General features: G+C 56.8%; 2 protein-coding genes across 4 annotated transcripts in view; both read left to right on the top strand.

The window, feature by feature from the left end:
• Positions 1-1739, top strand: part of RASAL3 (RAS protein activator like 3) — a 16529-nt gene extending 14790 nt beyond the window's left edge. Inside the window, 4 exon segments of the mRNA XM_017893716.1 lie at positions 213-283; positions 568-725; positions 1257-1320; positions 1427-1739. Of these exon segments, the coding sequence (XP_017749205.1) occupies positions 213-283; positions 568-725; positions 1257-1320; positions 1427-1570 (437 nt within the window). The 3' untranslated portion in view covers positions 1571-1739.
• Positions 1740-4992: 3253 nt separating this feature from the next.
• Positions 4993-19297, top strand: part of LOC108543290 (WIZ zinc finger) — a 22794-nt gene continuing 8489 nt past the window's right edge. For 2 of the 3 annotated variants that reach the window (XM_017893715.1, XM_017893714.1), the window contains exons 1-4: positions 4993-5254; positions 10657-10729; positions 12704-14844; positions 16308-16631. In XM_017893715.1, the coding sequence (XP_017749204.1) occupies positions 5050-5254; positions 10657-10729; positions 12704-14844; positions 16308-16631 (2743 nt within the window). In that variant the 5' untranslated portion in view covers positions 4993-5049. The remainder of the gene's footprint in view (positions 5255-10656; positions 10730-12703; positions 14845-16307; positions 16632-19297) is intronic. The other variant, XM_017893713.1, reaches the window with a different exon arrangement.

Genomic DNA, 19297 nt, shown 5'->3' with positions numbered 1-19297 from the left:
TTGGGCCCGGCCACAGCCGGACGAAGAGCGGCCCCTGCGGCGGCCCCGGCCGGTGCAGCGCACGCAGAGTGTCCCGACCCGGCGTCCTGCCCGCCGCCGCCAATCTGCGGGGCCCTGGCCGCGACCCAAAGGCTCCCTGAGCACCGGCCCGGCGCCCCGCGCCCGGCCTTGGACCCGGGACTCCGCCTCGCTGCCTCGGAAGCCGTCGGTACCCTGGCAGCGCCAAATAGACCAGCCGCAAGACCGAAACCAGGCACTGGGCAAGCACCGACCTGTGAACAAGGTAAGGTCAGGCCCAGGTCCCCGCCTGGGGAGTGGAGACGGGGACGCGACTGGGGAAGACTGAAGGGCCAGGCAAGCCTGGGTTCAGGCTCGCTGCGCTGTGTGACCCCGGGCCTAGCCCGACCCTCTCTGAGCTTCAGTCTCCCCAGCTGTATAGCAGGAGGGATGTTCCCCAACTAGGCAGGCCGGTGATGACGCTGAACGCTTGGGCCTGGAAGGTCAGGGTCTCCAGGGAGACACAGGGGCGGGACGACGGGTCAGATTACAGCTGCTCTCCCACCACAGTTGGCAGAGCTGCAGTGCGAGGTGGCCGCTCTGCGTGAGGAACAGAAAGTGCTGTCCCGCCTCGTGGAGTCGCTGAGCACCCACATCCGGGCCTTGACGGAGCAGCAGGAGCAGCTGCGGGGCCAGCTGCAGGATCTGGACTCCAGGCTCTGTGCTGGGTGAGCCCAGCCCTCTCCATTAGCTCCGCCCCCAGGTGGGCCCGATCCAATTAGATCTGACCAGGCCCTCCCCAAACCACGCCTGGCACGACCAAGCCCCACGCCGGCCCCGCCCTAATAAAATCTGCGCGGGCCCCTCTTGGCGAGCCCCGCCCCTAGGTGGACCCACCCCCCGAAGGTCGGCCTAGGACCCTGGCAGATTCTCTCATCCAGGCCCCACCCCTCCATCAGCCCCTCCCAACCTGGCTGGGCCAGGCACTGAGATATCTCAGCCTGGGCACTCCCTCAAGCCCAGTCACGACCCCACTCAGGACCGGCCAAGCCCCGCCTCCAAGGGATGATTGATAGGTCCTATCATTCCAACTATTCCAGTTTCTGGTCCGACCCTTCTTCAAGCATATTTAGGCCCCGCCCTTCAGTCTAAGCTCCGCCTCCACTCCAAGCTCCGCCCCCTGAATCCCTGGCACTCCAACCAGGAGCTGGAAGGGACTCCTTAGCCTCTGACCTTCGCCCCCATCCCCGACCCCACAGGAGCTCAGAGTTTGATTCAAAGCACAACCTTCCAATCTATGAAGGGCACAGTCTGAAAAGCCTGGTGAGACTGCCGTCTGAGCCCTGGGACAGGTCTGGGCGGTGGAGGAGCGAGGGTTGGGGTGCAGCCCTCTCCTGGGTTCTGAGTCCCATCGCCACTGCCTCCCCAGGAACACCGCCTAAATGAGATGGAGAGAACTCAGGCTCAGCTGAGGGATGCTGTCCAGAGCCTGCAGCTTTCTCCAAGGACGTGGGGGTCTCGGAGTCAACCCCAGCCCCTCAAAGCACCCTGCCTCAATGGAGACACCACCTGAGCTGCCCATCCTGCCTCACCACACGTGGTCTGGGAGCAGAGAGATAGCCATCTTGGGGGGAGGGTGTCTGACCTTGCCTTAGCCCTACTTGGCCTACAATGGGGAGTGGAGCTGCTGGTCCCAACCCCTCTGGCAGTATGAAGTTGCCCAGTAAAATCTTGATTTCAGTAAAATTGTTGGTTTCTTTGCCCACTAAGAATTGCCAATTCTAAGGCATTTGCCCCCCCCCCCCCAAGCCCTATTCATCTCTCCCAAATTCTCCCCTAATTAGAAGTCTCATGGAGAGGGCCATATACATAAGTTCTCACCAGCTGTGTGACCTTAGACCTTCATTCTCTTAAAAGCCCGTTTTCTTCTCTGTGAAATGGACGTAAAGTTCCCTACACAGTGAGAGGACACATAAAGGCATTCAATAAAAGGTATTCACCATTGTCATAGGCAGCACCTGCTTCTCAATGAAGCATGAATTCCAACCCTGGCAACCTCCCAATCCCACAGTGAGAGCATCTTCTCAGGCCCTCCTCATGTCATGGAGGCCATGGGTCTGGGAGGCGGATAAAGGAAAGGAGTCAGGTGTGGAGATGGTTGGATATTGTGTATGAATGATTGGGTAAACGAGTCATTCGAATCATGGGTGAGTGGATGGGTGAGGGGTACAGTGGGTGGAGCAAATGGCAGACGGATAGGTTAGCATTTGCTGGATGTTTGACCTAGTAGGTGAGTAGTTGGGTAGTTGGTTAACCAGGTTGGGTATGTCTGCCTAGAAAAGGCCTGGTTCATAGTAAGAAAAAAATGTTTTGAATGTTGTGATTATATATGTCATATGTACATATGTTGAGGTCTCCTGAGACTCTTGAGAACTGGGCAGTGGAGAAACAATAATGAACTAGACAGGACTCTTGGCCTCATGGAACTTACATGCTAGTGGAGGGGCCAAATCAACAGGCCAACTGGTGGATGGATATTTGGGGGGCTGGGAGGAAAGTTGTATGTGGGGATGGTTGGGTACTTGCTTGGTTATGTGGATAAATGAGTATTTGCTTGAGTGCTGGATGAATGGGTGGGTAGATGGGAAGTGAATGGGTGGGTTGAGTGGGTGTTTGGGTGAATTAATAGATGGTTGGAGGGGTGGGTGGATAGGTGATTAGTTGATTGGATAGGTAGATGAGTGATTGATAGATGGAGCAAGTGGATGAGATGGCTAGGTGGTTAGATATCTGGATACATGGTGGATAAGACAAGACAACAGGCCATGATGTGTGTCTGATGGGGTAGTCCTGGAAGCTGTGATCCTGGGAACTGGGTGGAGAAGGTGACTTAGGACTGAAGACCTAGGGCAACTCTAGGGGCATGGAGGTGCTGAAGTCCAGTGTGGATGATTGGGAAGGAGGGAGTGAGCTTGTGGTTGGAAGGTAGCTGATGGGAGGCAGGGGACAAAAGGCTAAAAATTGGCTGGGTGGAGTTTTCAAAGACCTATCAATGACCCATCAATGACGCGTGGGGGAACTTCTCTGCCCCCTCCCCACTCTTTTAGAGCTTTTAGCGAGTCTACCATTGGAAGTACCAGTGGGGTGATGAGGAACCATTGGGGGGGGTGGGACAAGGGTGTTGTCATGGTAACGGGGTCTCTCCCTGGACTCAGGCCGTGCGGGCCCTTTAAGGGTGACCCGCTTGGCCACTCCCAACATGGCGGCGAGCCCGCTGGCCGCCCCCCCCCCGGGGCGGCGCGGGGGGGGAGGGGGGCGCGCCCGGACCTCCGCCAATCATGGCGGCGGCGGCGGGCTGTCGCGCTGAGGTCACGGCGGCGCGCCGGGGGGGCGGGGCGGCGGGGGGAGCGATTTAAGGGACAATGTCCCCCCGAGCCCGGTGGAGGCGTTGTCGGCGGCTGCGGAGGCCGCGGCCACCCGGCACCGGGCAGCGGCAGCGGCGGTAGCGTGCAGCGGACGGCCGCACCAAGGAGGGAGCTCTCGAGCCCCAGCACCGGGCCGGCGGCGCCGCCTCCGGTGAGGCCGGCCCGGCTGGGAGCCCGCGGGTGGGGCGGAGCCGTAGCGGGGGCGGGGAGGCCCGGGCCGGGCGGGCCAGGCGGGACCCCCCGTGGCGGGGGGCGGGGGCCTCCAGGGGCGGGGCCTGGGTCGGGGCGGGCCGTGCAGGTGGGGGAGGGGGCGGGCTTGGGGCAGGGTGTCCCCCCCTACCTCGGCGCGTCCCGCGGGGTCTCCCGCCCCGGGGTGCACGGGCGGAGGACGCATCCCCGGACCTTGGACCCCGGGGAGTGGGCCCGCACGGCGCAGCCCCCACCTCTGCGACCCCTGGGGGGCGTCCGGGTGGGAGCCCCCTCCCCACGCTGCCAAAGTGCTCCGAAGTTGCGGTCCCGCCCGTTCCCCGCGGGCAGTGCCCACCCGGTGGACAACCGCAGGTGCTTCCTCCGGGCCTGGGTAGGGACCCCCACCAAGACTGCCAGCCCACAGGGGAGCCCCCTGGGAATCCTCAGGCCCCCGAGGGCAGCGCCTGCAACCAGGCCTGGCGCCCCGGCCCCGCCCCGGTTGCCTGGGCCCGGCCTCCCCACAATCTCCCTGGGGAGGGCGCCTCATTCCTGCCCTTCACTTTCTGCCGTTACCTTGAAGGTATTTATAGGTAGAGAGGACAACCCCCGCTCCCCAGGGTCCTCATTTCTGGACCAGGAGCCCCATCGTTTTCTTTCGCCCGAGGACTAGAGCAATCTTGGTTGGGGGGTGGGGGGAATGGAGGAGCCCAAGCTGGGTATGCATGAGGGATAATGTTGGGGAGAAGCGAAAGGGTTAATGCTGGGGTCACTTGAGGCTGTGTGTGTGGAGGGGGGTGAAGGGGTTAATGCTGGAGAACCCTAAGGTCCTGTGTGGGGGAAGGGTTGGAGTGTGGGAAAGTGCAGAGATCATTGGTATGGGACAACCCAATGGAGAAAAGTAAAGGGGTAATGATGGGAGACTCCTGACGGTGTATAGGATCGGAGTGTACAAGTGGCTGGGATTCTTGCCGAGGAAACGAAGGCATGGCAGTAGGATGTGCGTGTGCATGGGTGTGAGGGCAGGACTGGGGAAAGTGCAGCTGTGTGTGAATGAAGGGAGGCGTCTGGAGAAGTGGAAAGATTGATGGAAGAAAACCTAGTGGCTGAGTGTGCATGTGTCAATATGGGTAAACTGAGGCAGTGCAGGATCTGTATAAAGGGGAGGAGTTATTGATGGGGAGATGGAGACATGCTGAGGGTAGGGGCCATTGGGATAGAAGGTGTGTGGATAAGGTCTGAACACCATTAGCTCCCCTGGGCTGGGAGGTAAACTGAGGCAGTGAGCTGCAAAGGTGAGGACCGAGGTTTTGAGGGAGGGGAAACTGAGGCAGATTCCCTTTCCTCCATCCCCTAAGCATTTCCCTCTCTCTGTTCTCAGGCCCACAATGCTCCGCTGAGCCAGCCCAGCAGCTGAGTGGATCCAAGCAGAGAAAATCCAATGGAGGGGTCCCTGGCAGGCAACCCGGCTGCACCAGATCGTCCCCGAGGCCCAGAGAGACTGCCTGGCCCGGTGCCGAGGGAGAACATCGAGGGTGGGGCCGAGGCTGCTGAGGGGGAAGGTGGCATCTTCCGGTCCACCCATTACCTGCCTGTCACCAAGGAGGGCCCCCGAGACATTCTGGATGGCAGAGGTGGCATCTCTGGTAAGAGAATGGGCCCTGTGGCCCCCAGGGAGCATCCAGCCCATTCCCCAAGGCTCAGAGAGAGCCAAGTCACCCAGCGCAGTAGCAGCTGAGCTGGGATGCTGATTCCGCTTGGGTCCAGAGCCTTTTCTTTGCACTCTGTTTAGTTTCTTATTTGACAGTTGTGAAAACAGATGTCCTGGGAGCCAGTGACCAGACCAAGGCTCCCCACTGGGTGGTGTGGAGCTGGGACTTAAACTCAGGTCAGCCTGGCTCCCTCCTCTGAGCATACTAATTGGGTCCAGAGGCCCATCTCAGCACCCCAAACTCCCTGTCCCCAGCCCACTTGTTCCACAGGTATTCCCCACTCCCATCAGTCTATCCCAGCTCCCTCTGGCTGTCTGGGTGTATCCTGTTCCTGAGCCATGGGCCAAAACAGCTTGGACCTTGTAGTGGCTAGGGAGAGACTGGGTAGTCAGGGATACTGGCCACCCCTTTGCGCTTTGGTTTACCCAGCAAAAAGGTATCTGACACTCTCCTTACCTCCAGATGTGTTATTCAATCATTAAATACTGAGCACCTTCGGTGTGCCAGGGTATGTGCTAGGTGCTGGGAAGACAGCTGTAAACCAAAGAGGCAAGAATTCCTGCCCTCAAGCAGCTGACACTCTAGTAGGGGAAATGGATAACAAGCAACTAAACAAATATCAGAAGGATAGGTAGTGACAGATGCTGTGAAGGCATTAAACAGAGTGCCAGGATCATGGCCGGCAGACCTGGGAGAGCCTCCCTGATAGAGTGGCATTTGAATGGAGCATGGAATGAATGGGGGGAAGGACATTCCGGGTGGAGGGAACAGCCAGTGCAAAGGCCCTGTGGTGGGGAGGAGCCTGATGTGTCCAAGGACCTGGTAGGAGGCTGATATGCCTGGAAAACAGTGGGCTGATGCCTCAGACCGCCCCCCCCGGCCATCTCCAAACACCTAATCACGGGCTTCCTCCATGCCAAGGCTTTTGCATGATCATCTTCTGTCTTTCTCCAAAGAACCCTGTGGAATAGCCTTCGTTATTATTATCCAGTATCAGAGATGGGGAAACTGAGACCCAGAGCAGCGACATAAATTGCCCAAGGTCACCTAGCCAGGGAGTAGCATGGCTTGACAGCCCTCACTCTTAACCACCCTGCTGCATCCTCACAGATCCTTGACCTGCTCCAGCCACCTTTACCACTCATGATGCTCGGATATTTATAAATACACAGCACCTTCTAGGGGCCACACACTGGGGCACAGTGGTGACTGAGCACACACCATCCTCGCTCTCACAGACCCCACCATCTGAGGCTGGGGAGACAGATGTTGTGATACCGTGTTATGACCTGGTGTTATGTCACCAGGTGTTATGACACAGCGGCTGGGGTTGTGATGAGGAAAGCACCTGGCGGGGAGCAACCAGGAGTTCCTGCAGGAAGTGAGAGGTAGGATGAGGAACAATGAGCCAGACCAAGGGGGCAGCAAGCATCTAGGCAGGGGACTGCATACATGCAAAGGCTTAGAGGGAGCTGATGGCATCTGCAGGTGTCAGGCAGTGGGGTGGCAAGGTGAGACCCCTGAGGGCACAGGGTACACCCAACTCCAGAGTATCAGCACTCAGGGAAACTTAGCAATCCCTTGTCGAAGCTATGAATAACTGAGTTAATAACTGCGGCTCAGAGAGAGGCAGGATTTTGTGCCAGGTCGCATAGCCAGCCAGGGCAGGGCAGGGACTTTGATTTTGTGGGAGCCTGAGGGTACAGGCTGTAGGGATCTCAGGGCCCTCTCTGGGTCTGGTTCCGAGGGATTGGACATCTCTTCTCTACCTGGCAGATGCCTCAGGTCTGGGGAGAGGGAAAAAGCAGGCAGGTAGGTGCATCCTCACTTCCTCTGGGGAATCACCCAGGGTCTCATGCGTGCATCCCTTTTATAGCCTGGGGAGGAGGGAAATGTGGCTGCTGAGGGGGGCCAGGCCCACCCTTGAAGGTTTCCCTCAGCAGCTGGGGGCAGGGGTGGGAATGGCTTGACTTGGAGTGAGGTCATAGCCTGGATTTGGAAGAATGCCTGGGTTTGGGACACCACATCTCTCCCACTACCCTCTCTGTCTGCTTGATCTGCCCCTTCCGGGATGCAGGCACCTGCCCTACTAGTCTTGTGATGCCTATAACTAGGAACAGGCTCTGGGGCTGCTATTCCACCCCAAAGCCTGGGCCTTCCTTTATCCCTACTCAGCCCTCGGAGGCCCCCAAGAGCACCCTGGAGTGACCACCTCCAAACTCCTCTGCCTGGGCAGGGGTGTGCCCGCCACCTTCTCTGTCCTCCGTTAACGGCTGTTTACCCGGAGCTCCCACAGCGCCTCTGCAGCTCCTACCTCTCTGGTTGGGCCTCCCAGGTTCAGAAAAGACTCAGGGGGCTGAGGTGGTCTGTATGGATCAATGAAGAGTCTGGTACATGCCTGGCATTGTGTTGGGGACAGGGCACCCAGGGACAAATGACACATCATTTCTGCCATCTTGGGGCCCCAGCCTGGGGAGAAAATCAGAGCGTGGAGTGACCGGGCCTGAGGCTGTGGGGTCTAGCCACCAGCTTCCCCCTTGAGACATCGCTGAACCAGCCCTGACCCCCCCCCAGGCCTCCCACCAGCCTTCTTCCCCTCCACCGCCACTTCTCTGGATGGAGCATTTACTGCGATCTTGCTGGCACCCATTGCTGGCCCTGCGAGACTGGGTTGGTGGCTGTTCCCATTGCACAGAGGAAGAAACCAAGGCTCGGAGTGGAAGAGGCACGCCCTTCAGGGCACCCCTGGGGCCTTGAACTTGGATCTGTCTGGCTCCAGAATCTAGGTTCTTGGCCATCTATCGAGTTGAACCCCAGGCTTGGAGTTCAGGCTGCTCATGAACACTCCTTGCCATCAGCATTTGCAAACTCTCTCGGGGAACCCAGATGGCAGGAGCCAACAAGGGCCCCTTGGCACGGCCACTGCCTGGGGGCTGCGACCCAGCACCTCGTCTGACCCATAGGGACTCCTGGATCCCCATCAACTGTGGAGGCCTCTGGGTGAAGCCCCCACCCCCAAGGTGTCTTGGACACAGGGCACTGCTTGGCCTGCTTCCTCCAAAGTCACTGCCACTAAAAATAGGAGACTCGCTGGAATTGCTCAAAGAGGCCACGCGGTCCCCTGGCTCTTGGAATTCTTAGACAACGGCAATCGCAGAATCACCAAATCTGGGACGCCCAGAATCTTGGGAGCTTGGAATCCTAGAACCTCAGAAGCAGGATGCCCAGGACCCTCAGACCCAAACCTCTAGGTCGCGCTAGGGCAGGTTATATGCGAACGGGTTGCCCTCTCCTGAAAAAAGACAAATCTATGACTCATGTATTCTCTAGAGACCCTGTTTCTTGGGGGCCTCACTCCCTTGGCTGGGCCAGGCCTTTCTTTCCCAACTCTGAATGCCCTCTCCAACACCCCCATCCTAAAACCAGCCCGTGCACCCAGGCATAGCTCTGCTGCCCATCAGTGTATCCCGGTGGTTCTCAAATGGGGGTGATTCGCCTCCCCCTCCAGGGGACACTTTGGTAATGTTTGGTGACACTTTTGGTTGTCATGACCGAGGGCTGGGGAGATGCTGGCGTCTGGAGGGTGGAGACCAGGGATGCTGCTCACCATCCTGCAATGCACAGGATGGACCTCACCCCAGAAAATGATCTGGCCCCAAATGCCAATAGTGCTGATGTTGAGAAACCTTGTGCTGTAGATGATGCAAATTTCCATACCCCCACCACCCCTTCCAGAGGTCACACAACAGTCACAACCCTTTTCTTGGGTTCTGAAGCAGGACCCTCAGCCAGTGACCACACCTTTCTGGTCAACACCCTCTTCCCATCCTACCTCCATTTTTATCCCTTGACTCCCAACAGTCAGCTCTCAATTTCTTGGGCCAATTGGATGATGAGGGATTGGAAAAAGAATTCGCCCCAGCCCTATCCCTTTTTCTGGACCATCCTCAAATTGAGGCTAATCCAACAATTGCATCTGTCAGGCTCTGGATGGGGCACAAGTTCCCCCAGTGTGTTAACCTTGGCCCGGGCAATTGGCCTGCTCCCCGATTGGCAAGCTCACCCGTGTCAGGCAAGTGTGGCGGGCAGAGGAGACGCAGGCCAGGATTCCTGTGGTCGCTCCAGGCATTGGCTCCACAGGCGGATAATAGAGAGTTGGCTCCATCTGTGTTGGTGGGGAGGGGTTCCTGGGAGAGGACTGGATTTCAGGACATAGGCCTGGGAGAGGGTGCAGAAGGCAGGGACGGGCTCTCTGCGGCTCAGGTTAGAACGGGTGCCTTGTTCGTCATCTGGCAAGGATTTGTTGAGCGCTTGCTGTATGCCAGGTGCTGGGATGCTACAGTGAATGAAGCCGACAAAGTCTCTGGTCTACTGCAACTACATCCTAGTGGGGGACCCAGCAAGCAGTCATCCCAAGAAAGAGCTAGGTGATTTCAGAAAGTGCTAAGAAAGAAATGAAACAGGTGCTGAGAGAGAAAATCATAGGCGCTCATTTGAGTTAGGCGGTCAGGGATGAGTGCCCTGGGCAGAGGGCATAGCAGGTGCAAAGGCTCTGAGGTCCAAAAGAGTTAGGTGGGCTTGGGGCTTCCCGAGGAGGCCCATACAGTTAGAGTAGAGGCACTGAGGGGCCAGGAGAGAGATGGGAGGTTAGAGAGACCAGCAGAGGTCTGACCTCATAGGGCCTTGTAGGTGGCGGCTAAGAGTCTGGTTTTTAGGCCAGGCACAGTGGCTCACACCTGTATTCTTAGCACTTTGGGAGGCCAAGGTGGGTGGATTGCTTGAGGTCAAGAGTTTGAGACCAGCCTGGTCAACATGGCAAAATGCCCTCGCTACTAAAAATAGAAAATTACCCAGGCATGGTGGTGCACGCCTGTAATTCCAGCTACTTGGGAGGCTAAGGCAGGAGAATCGCTAGAACCCGGGAGGTGGAAGTTTCAGTGAGCCGAGATTGCGCCACTGCACTCCACCCTGGGCAACAGAGTGAGACTCCATCTCAAAAAACAGAAGTCTGGTGTTTATTATAGGTATAATGAGAAGCCAGGTGAGTTTTTAGCAGGGTGAGGCTTGTAAAAAACCACCCTGGTTGCTGGGTGGGGGGAAAGAGAGGAGGGTTGGAAGGCAGCAAGCCCCTGGGGTCCCCCAGGAGACTCAAGGGGACTCCTCCAAAGAAACCCCTTCCAGGGCTCAGGACTGCAGAGGCCACGGGCCTCTCAGGGAGAGGAATTGGGAGCCAGCAGGGCCATTCTGAGGCACCTGGCAGGGCTCCTGGAGCTGGGGTGTGGAGGACCCCGGCCAGGGGGACCCCAGCCCCTCAGGGTCTCCCCTCTCTGTTGCAGACGGGCAGCCCCATCCCGGCCTCAGCGAAGCCCTCCCCCGTGCCACCTCCGCCACCCATCGGATCAGCAGCTGGTGAGTGCCATGCTGGCCCTGACCTCAGGGAGGGCAGGGGGGCAAGCAGGACATGCCCAGGCCCCAGAGAAGCCCCTGGGGAATGAGAAGGGGACAGGAGGGAATCAGGATGCCAGGCAGGAGGAGGAGGCAGCTCCCGGCAGGCAAGCCCCTGGGCGTGTGCTGGGGTTGGGGGAGGTCTGGGATGAACACAGAAGGTCAACTCTCATTATCCCTGCCAGGAGCAGGGCCAGAGGGGCAGGAGCCTGGATGTTGGACCCTTGGAGTCCTCTCTCTGCCAGGTGACCCTTAGAATGATACTATGCCTCTCTGGACCTCAGTTTTCTCATCTGCAAAATGGAGTCCATAAGATGCATCTCATGAATTCGCCTTGAGGATCCAAGGGGCACTGGGTGAGAGCAGGAATCAAGAGCAATGCTGATGGTCCCTACCCTTTATTAAATGGCTTGGCAGCTGCTAATAGGTCATAAGTAATTTTTTTTTTTTTTTTTTTTTTTTTTTTTAGAGAGTCCACTCTATCACGCAGGCTGAAGTGCAAGCGTGTATCAGCTCACTGCAACCTCCACCTCCTGGGTTCAAGCAATTCTCGCTTGGCTCAGCTCCCAGTAGCTGGGATTATTATAGGTGCCTGCCACCATGCCTGGATAGTTTTTGTATTTTTAGTAGAGATGGGGTTTCACCATATTGGCCAGGCTGGTCGAGAACTCCTGACCTCAGGTGATCCACCCACCTCAACCTCCCAAAGAGCTGGGATTACAGGCATGAGCCACCACACCTGGCCAGGTCATAGTAAGCTTATCAGGATTACTAATAGCTCTCAGAATGAACAATACTATTATTAATTAATTAACAATAGCTGCTATGAGCTACGCTCTGAACATGTGTTTATCCCCACTGAGTCCTTGCCACAGCCCCAGGAGGATGGTCCTGTTAGTATCGCATGTCAGCGATGGAGCTTAGAAAGGTGACCTTATGGTCTCCACCCAACACCTGAATGGAACTTTTTCCACATCTGTTCCATGAGCGTGATTGGCATCCCCTGATGGAGGCAGGATCTTGAAAAGGAAGGGAGAACTGATCACAAATGGCCATAATAAGAACCCATACTGGTCCAGGCATGAGGTGAAACAAAGCATTTCTCAAGCACTGAGTTGTGTCATCTTCACCCTACAGCCTGTGGGGTCATTGAAAGGTTGTGGTTGTGAGCATTTAAATAAGCACCTGCCTTATGTTGCAAGCACCTTTTGTTGATGGTGGCTATGAGAAAGCTCCACAGATGTTGTATAAGGACAAAGGGGTTCCCAGTTCTTGGGAATTACCCCCATTTTTAGGATTGGAAAACTGAGGCCCAGAGAGGTTACGCTGCCCCCACCAACACCACTCCCACCCCTCTGCCCAGGAAGGTCAGAATCACTGGGGCCAAAGGCTTAGCAGGGACCTTCCACCTCTCCTGACTCTGCCCTTCTAGATGGGGAGATGCAGGGAAAAGGAACATTCCTTTGACCTGTTCCACCACAAAGTTAACTTTCACCAAATCTGAGGGAGAGGTGAAACTAAATTAGCAAAATCACCCCAGTTTGGGGAAGACCAAGACAGAAGCAGCCTGGAGCACAGATGAGAGGCTTGGGTCCTTCCTGGGGAGAGATGAGAGTTAACTGCTGCCACTAGACTTCGTAGAGGTGGCCACATCCCCGTGTGGTCCAGGGGTGGTCTCTGCATATTCCCCAACAATGCAGCAGGGCTAGGCTTTGTGGACAGGTGCATCCTAAGAGTTGAACCTGGCTTTTGACCTGATAGGTCCCAAAGGATCCACATGGACTCCCCCTACCTCCCACCCTCACCCCCACACCCCTGTCGCCCTCGGGCTGGATCTCTGGGGCCTGCTTCAAACTGCCTGTGAGGACCCCCATCACCACCCTAGGAAGGAAAACTGCAGCCCATGGCTAACCTGTCCCCATTGGCACTTCCTTGCAGCTGCTGGGATGGAGGCAGCCTGGACTTCCGGCCGGGCTCCCCACCATCCCATCTCCTGGGCCATTTCCCAGGCACCCCTGATGGCAGGGGACCCTGGGAGCACCCCCTTGTCCAGGAGGCTGGGGAGGGCATCCTGTCTGAGCGGAGATTCGAGGACTCGGTCATTGTGAGAACCATGAACCCCCACGCTGAGCTAGAGGGCTCTAGAAGGTTCTTGCACCACCAGGGGGAACCAAGGCTCTTGGAGAAACACCCCCAGGGTCGCCCCAGGTTCAACTGGCTCCAAGATGAGGACGAGCAGGGATCCCCCCAGGATGCAGGGCTGCACTTGGACCTACCTGCCCAGCCGCCACCCCTCACCCCCTTCAGAAGGGTGTTTGTGCCAGTGGAAGACACCCCGAAGACGCTGGACATGGCGGTGGTGGGTGGCAGAGAAGACCTGGAGGACCTGGAGGGGCTGGCCCAGTCGTCGGAGTGGGGCCTACCCACGTCAGCCTCGGAGGTGGCCACACAGACCTGGACGGTGAACTCGGAGGCATCTGTGGAGCGGCTGCAGCCGCTACTGCCTCCCATCCGGACCGGACCCTACCTGTGTGAGCTGCTGGAGGAGGTGGCGGAAGGGGTGGCCAGCCCAGAAGAGGACGAGGACGAGGAGCCGGCCGTGTTCCCATGCATCGAGTGCAGCATCTACTTCAAACAGAAGGAGCACCTCCTGGAGCACATGAGCCAGCACCGCCGAGCCCCAGGCCAGGAGCCCCCTGCGGACCTGGCCCCGCTGGCCTGCGGTGAGTGTGGCTGGGCCTTTGCCGACCCCGCTGCTCTGGAGCAGCACCGGCAGCTGCACCAGGCCTCCCGGGAGAAGATCATTGAGGAGATCCAAAAGCTGAAGCAAGTTCCAGGGGACGAGGGCCGGGAGGCACGGCTGCAGTGCCCCAAGTGTGTCTTTGGCACCAATTCCTCCAGGGCTTATGTGCAGCATGCCAAGCTGCACGTGCGTGAGCCCCCAGGCCAGACCGCCAAGGAGCCTTTCGGAGGCAGCAGTGGGGCTGGCAGCCCCAGCCCTGAGGCCAGCGCCCTCCTCTATCAGCCCTACGGAACTGCCGTCAGCCTCAGCGCCTGCCTCTTCTGTGGTTTCCCAGCGCCCAGCGAGAGCCTGCTCAGGGAGCATGTGAGGCTAGTGCACGCCCGTCCCCACTGGGAAGAGGATGGCGAAGCTTATGAGGAGGACCCTGCCAGCCAGCCGGGCACTAGCCAGGATGCTCATGCCTGCTTCCCTGACACTGCTGTGGACTACTTTGGCAAAGCTGAGCCGTCCTTGGCCCCCATGTGGCAGGAGAACCCTGCTGGATACGACCCCAGCCTGGCCTTTGGCCCAGGATGCCAGCAGCTGAGCATCAGAGATTTCCCGCTGTCAAAACCACTCCCGCATCGCATGGGCCAGAGGCCTCTCGGAAGGCTGGCCTTTCCCTCCACACTAGTATCCACCCCCTACTCCTTACAGCTCGGGAGAAACAAAAGCACCGTCCACCCACAAGGACTGGGGGAACGGAGGCGCCCTTGGAGCGAAGAGGAGGATGAGGAGGAGGAGGAAGAGGAGGATGTGGTGCTGACCTCTGAGATGGATTTTTCCCCTGAAAATGGGGTCTTTTCACCCCTAGCCACCCTCAGCCTCATCCCACACCCTGCCCTGGAGCTGAAGCGGACATTCCGAGAGGCCCTGCAGGCAGCAGAGGCCACCCAGGGGCAGCAGCAGCAGCTCCGAGGGATGGTGCCCATTGTGCTGGTGGCGAAGCTGGGGCCGCAGGTCATGGCGGCGGCCAGGGTGCCCCCGAGGCTGCAGCCCGAGGAGCTGGGGCTGGCAGGCGCACACCCGCTGGACTTCCTGCTCCTGGATGCGCCGCTGGGCGGCCCGCTGGGGTTGGACACATTCCTGGATGGGGACCCGGCCATGGCACTGAAGCACGAGGAACGGAAATGCCCCTACTGCCCCGATCGCTTCCACAACGGCATCGGCTTGGCCAACCACGTCCGGGGCCACCTGAACCGTGTGGGCGTCAGCTACAATGTGCGCCATTTCATCTCCGCTGAGGAGGTGAAGGCCATTGAGCGCAGGTTCTCCTTCCAGAAGAAGAAGAAAAAAGGTAGGGCAGCTTCACTTTAAAAGGCCCAGGAGACACATGGCTGGGCAACCTACCCTTGATCTAAATTCTCTCCCTTAGTGCCAAGCAGGGGAACACTGGGGCCTCTGCTCCTGAGAGACTTGGGAGCTGCAGTAAAGACCACCCGTCGGTGGATGTGTGGAGACGCCCCAGTGCCCTGGCCATTCCAGCCACTGGAGGAAGGAGTGTGGGTAGAAGAGTCAGCCTCGGGCAGAGAATTTCATTCATTCCTCCATTCAACAATTATTTACTGAGCAAGGTTCCCCTCTGTTCTGGGGACCTGGGGACACAGCAGTGGACAGAATAGCAGTTCTTGGACTCTCGGAGTTCATGGCCCAGTCCAGGAGTGGTGGGACCCCCTCCACCCCACCCTGGCCAGCTTCAGAACCCCCTGAGGCTGCCTGTAAGGTCTGTCAATTCCCACGGTACGAGGCTCTGATTCCCGAAGTCTGTCTCCAACAGGAGCACTCTGGGTGGTTCTGACATTGGCAGACACACAGCCCACTTGGGGAGGTGCCAGTATGGTGTATGAGTGTGTGTGTGTGTGTGTGTGTGTCTGTGTGTCTGTGTGTGTGTATGTGTGTCTACGCACTAGGGGTAGGGGGCAAGGGGTGGACAACCAGGAAACCAGGCAGTGATGACACTGACTGAACAGAGCTGAGATGCGGGGAAAGCTGGGGGAACCAGGAGGCTGGGGAAGCTGAGACAAAGTCCCTAACTCCAGTTGCAGGGCTCAGAGAAGGCTCTCAGCAGAGGGCATTACATCCATTTGTCCATTTCTTCATCCAACAAATATTTAATTTACAGCACTTGGGTGATCATGAGTAAAAATAGTCATGAGAAGGCTATTAATCAAATACTCACAGAGGATGGCAAGTCCACAACTGGAGAAGCATTTCTTTTTCTTTCTTTTTTTAAGGGATAGAGTGTTGCTCTGTTGCCCAGGCTGGAGTGCCATGGGGCAATTATAGCTCACTGCAGCCTCAAACTCCTGAGCTCAAGTGATTCTCCCACCTTAGCCTCTCAAGTAGCTGGGACTACAGGCATGCACCACTATGCCCAGCTAATTTTTTTTTATTGAGATGGGGTCTCACTATATTGCCCAGGCTGGTGTCAAACTCCTGGGCTCAAGACATCTTCCCGCCTGGCCTCCCAAAGAGCTGGGAATACAGGCCTGGGCTACCGCACCTGGCCCTGGAGAAGGGTTTTTGCAGGAGAGGCCCCTCCTTGATGTTGCCAGATATGGGAAGGAGGTATCTGGGAGGGTTAGGCTTCCTGGAATGGGGTGGGAGGATACACGAGCTGAGAGCTGAGGGGCAGGCAGGAGCAAAAGGGACAGCCACGGGGAAGGAAGACAGTCCAGGGTGAAGCCCTGAGTATGGGGAGGGGTTGGGGTTGGGGAGTTGCCCCTCCCCACCTCAGGCAGTCCTGTCCTCTCTCCACAGTGGCCAACTTTGACCCAGGCACCTTCAGCCTGATGCGCTGTGACTTCTGCGGGGCTGGCTTCGACACACGGGCTGGCCTCTCCAGCCACGCCCGGGCCCACCTACGTGACTTCGGTATCACCAACTGGGAGCTCACTGTCTCGCCCATCAACATCCTGCAGGAGCTGCTGGCCACCTCTGCCGCTGAGCAGCCCCCCAGCCCCCTGGGCCGAGAGCCTGGGGGTCCGCCTGGCAGCTTCCTGACCTCCCGTCGGCCCCGCTTACCTCTCACGGTGCCCTTTCCACCCACCTGGGCTGAGGACCCTGGGCCAGCCTATGGAGATGGTAAGGGGAGGGGACGGGCTGTGCTGGAGCCCTATCCTTCCCAGGGGCCCAAAGCATTGGAGGGGCGGGGCTGGAGGGGCACCGCTCAGCTTTCCTGGAAGCATTTTGAGTCACTTTACAAAGTATGTTAATGGCTCTCCTTACAACCAACCTGCTATTCAGGTGTCCTTTCTGTTTCACTCAGGATCTGGGCCAGGTCTCTTTCTGGATCCAGTTTTTCCCTATCTTTCCTGCCAGTGACTTTGACAAATGCTTACTGAGCTTTTACTGGGAGCCAGACATCGTTCTAAGCACTTTACAAACATGAACTCATTTACATCCTCACAATAATCCTATAAGGCAGGGTTATTATTTCTTCCACTTTACAGATGAAACTGAGGCACAGAGAGTTTAACCTGCTCGAGGTCACACAGCTGGAAAGGGTGAAACAGGGATTTGAAACCCAGGCAGTCGGGCCCCAGATTCTTTGCTGTTAATGACATCTTCTATCTTGAGACGCTTTGTCACATAGAACTTTCTGAGATGATGGCTGGAAATGTTCTCTAGATATCTGCACGGTCTTACAGGGACCCCATTGGTCATGTATGGCTGTTAAGAAGTTGAAATGAAGCTAGTATCAGGCTAGTGGGGATCCTATTGGATAGTGCAGATCTAGAGTCTAGATTTTCTTTTTTTTCTTTTTTTTTTTTGTTTGAGTGGCGCAATCTTGGCTCACTGTAACCTCCGCCTCTGGGGTTCAAGTGATTCCCCTGCCTCAGCCTCCCGAGTAGCTGGGATTACAGGTGCCCATCACCATGATCAGATAACTTTTATATTTTTAGTAGAGACAGGTTTTCACCATGTCGGCTAGGCTGGTCTCAAAACTCCTGCCTTCAAGTGATCGGCCTACCTCAGCCCCCCAAAGTGCCAGGATTACAGGCGTGAGCTACCGTGCCCAGCCTACAGGCCAGATTTTCTTTTCTTTTTTTTTGAGACAAAGTCTCACTCTGCCACCCAGGCTGGAATGCAGTGGTGCAATCTCAGTCACTGCAATCTACAACTCCCAGGTTCTAGCAGTTCTGCTGCCGAGTAGCTGGGATTATAGGCGTGTACCACCATGCCTGGCTAATTTTTATATTTTTAGTAGAGATGGGGTTTCACCATGTTGGCCAGGCTGGTCTTGAACTCCTGACCTCAAGTGATCTGCCCTCTTCAGCCTCCCAAAGTGCTGGGATTACAGGTGTAAGCCACTGCACCCAGCCTAGAGTCTAGATTTTCAACCAATGTTTGCTTTGTCTGGCAGGCCTGATATGTTCCTCCATTATCAAATGCTTGCTATGTACTAAGGTTTTTCAATTTTAATTTTTTATTTTTTTGAGATGGGGTCTTGCTGTATTGCCCAAGCTGGCCTGGAACTCCTGGGCTCAAGCAGTCCTCCTGCCTCAGCCTCCCAAAGTACAGGGATTTAGAGGCCTGAGCCACCACATCTGGCCCCTGTACTAAGATTTTAACATGTCTTATCTCATTTATGCCTCAATGTAAGTCTGTGGAACTAAGATTGTTGTGTTTCTGTTTTTTTATTTGTTTGTTTGAGGTGGAGTCTCACTCTGTTGCCCAGGCTGGAGTGCAGTGGCGCCATCTCGGCTCACTGCAACCTCCGCTGCCCAGGTTCAAACGATTCTCCTGCCTCAGCCTCTCAAGTAGCTGGGATTACAGGTGCGTGCCACCACACCTGGCTAATTTTTAGTAGTGACGAGGTTTCACCATGTTAGCTAGGATGGTCTCGATCTCCTGACTTCGTGATCCACCCGCCTCGGCCTCCCAAAGCGTTGGGATTACAGGCGTGAGCCACCGCGCCCGGCTGTGTCCCTGTTTTAAGGATAAGGAAACCATGGATCATCTTCTTTGCCACAGCCACACAGCTATAGAGCTGGACTTCTGAGCAGCTTGTTTGGTGGTGTCTCTAGTGGAGGATGGCTTGGAAATCCTTAAGTCCTATTCGGTGAAGGAGCCCAGAACTGGGCACCGCAAAGGGAGTGGACAAGTGAAGGGCCCAGTCTTGCACCGCCTGACTTTGCACGAGCCTTTACAAGGCAGAGAACTTGGCTACGAAAAGTAGTTGACCTCTGAGGAATGGACAGTGTCTGAACAGGGGGAACCGTCCCTGCGGCTGCTGGAGGCTGGGGCTTCCTTTGATACTATTCCTTCTTTGTTTTTCTTTTTGAGACGGAGTCTTGCTCTGTTGCCCAGGCTGGAGTGCAGTGGTGTGATCTTGGCTCACTACAAGCTCCGCCTCCTGAGTTCACACCATTCTCCTGCCTCAGCCTCCCGAGTAGCTGGGACTACAGGCGCCTGCCACCATGCCCGGCTAATTTTTGTATTTTGTTTAGTACAGATGGGGTTTCACCGTGTTAGCCAGGATGGTGTTGATCTCCTGACCTTGTGATCTGCCTGCCTCGGCCTCCCAAAGTGCTGGGATTACAGGCGTGAGCCACCGTGCCCTGCCTTTTTTTTTTTTTTTTTTTTTTTTTTTTCTTTTAAGATGGAGTCCGCTCTGTCACCCATGCTGGAGTGCAGTGGCACAATCTTGGCTCACAGCAACCTCCACCTCCGGGGTTCAAGCTATTCTCCTGCCTCAGCCTCCCAAGTAGCTGGGATTACAGACACCCACCACCATGCCTAGCTAA

This window comes from Rhinopithecus bieti, unplaced genomic scaffold (genome assembly GCF_001698545.2).
Source record: "Rhinopithecus bieti isolate Rb0 unplaced genomic scaffold, ASM169854v2 scaffold_23826, whole genome shotgun sequence".
In the NCBI taxonomy this organism is placed as follows: domain Eukaryota; kingdom Metazoa; phylum Chordata; class Mammalia; order Primates; family Cercopithecidae; genus Rhinopithecus; species Rhinopithecus bieti.
The sequence above is the reverse complement of the archived record's forward strand: the minus strand, read 5'-3'. Positions and strand labels throughout refer to the sequence as shown.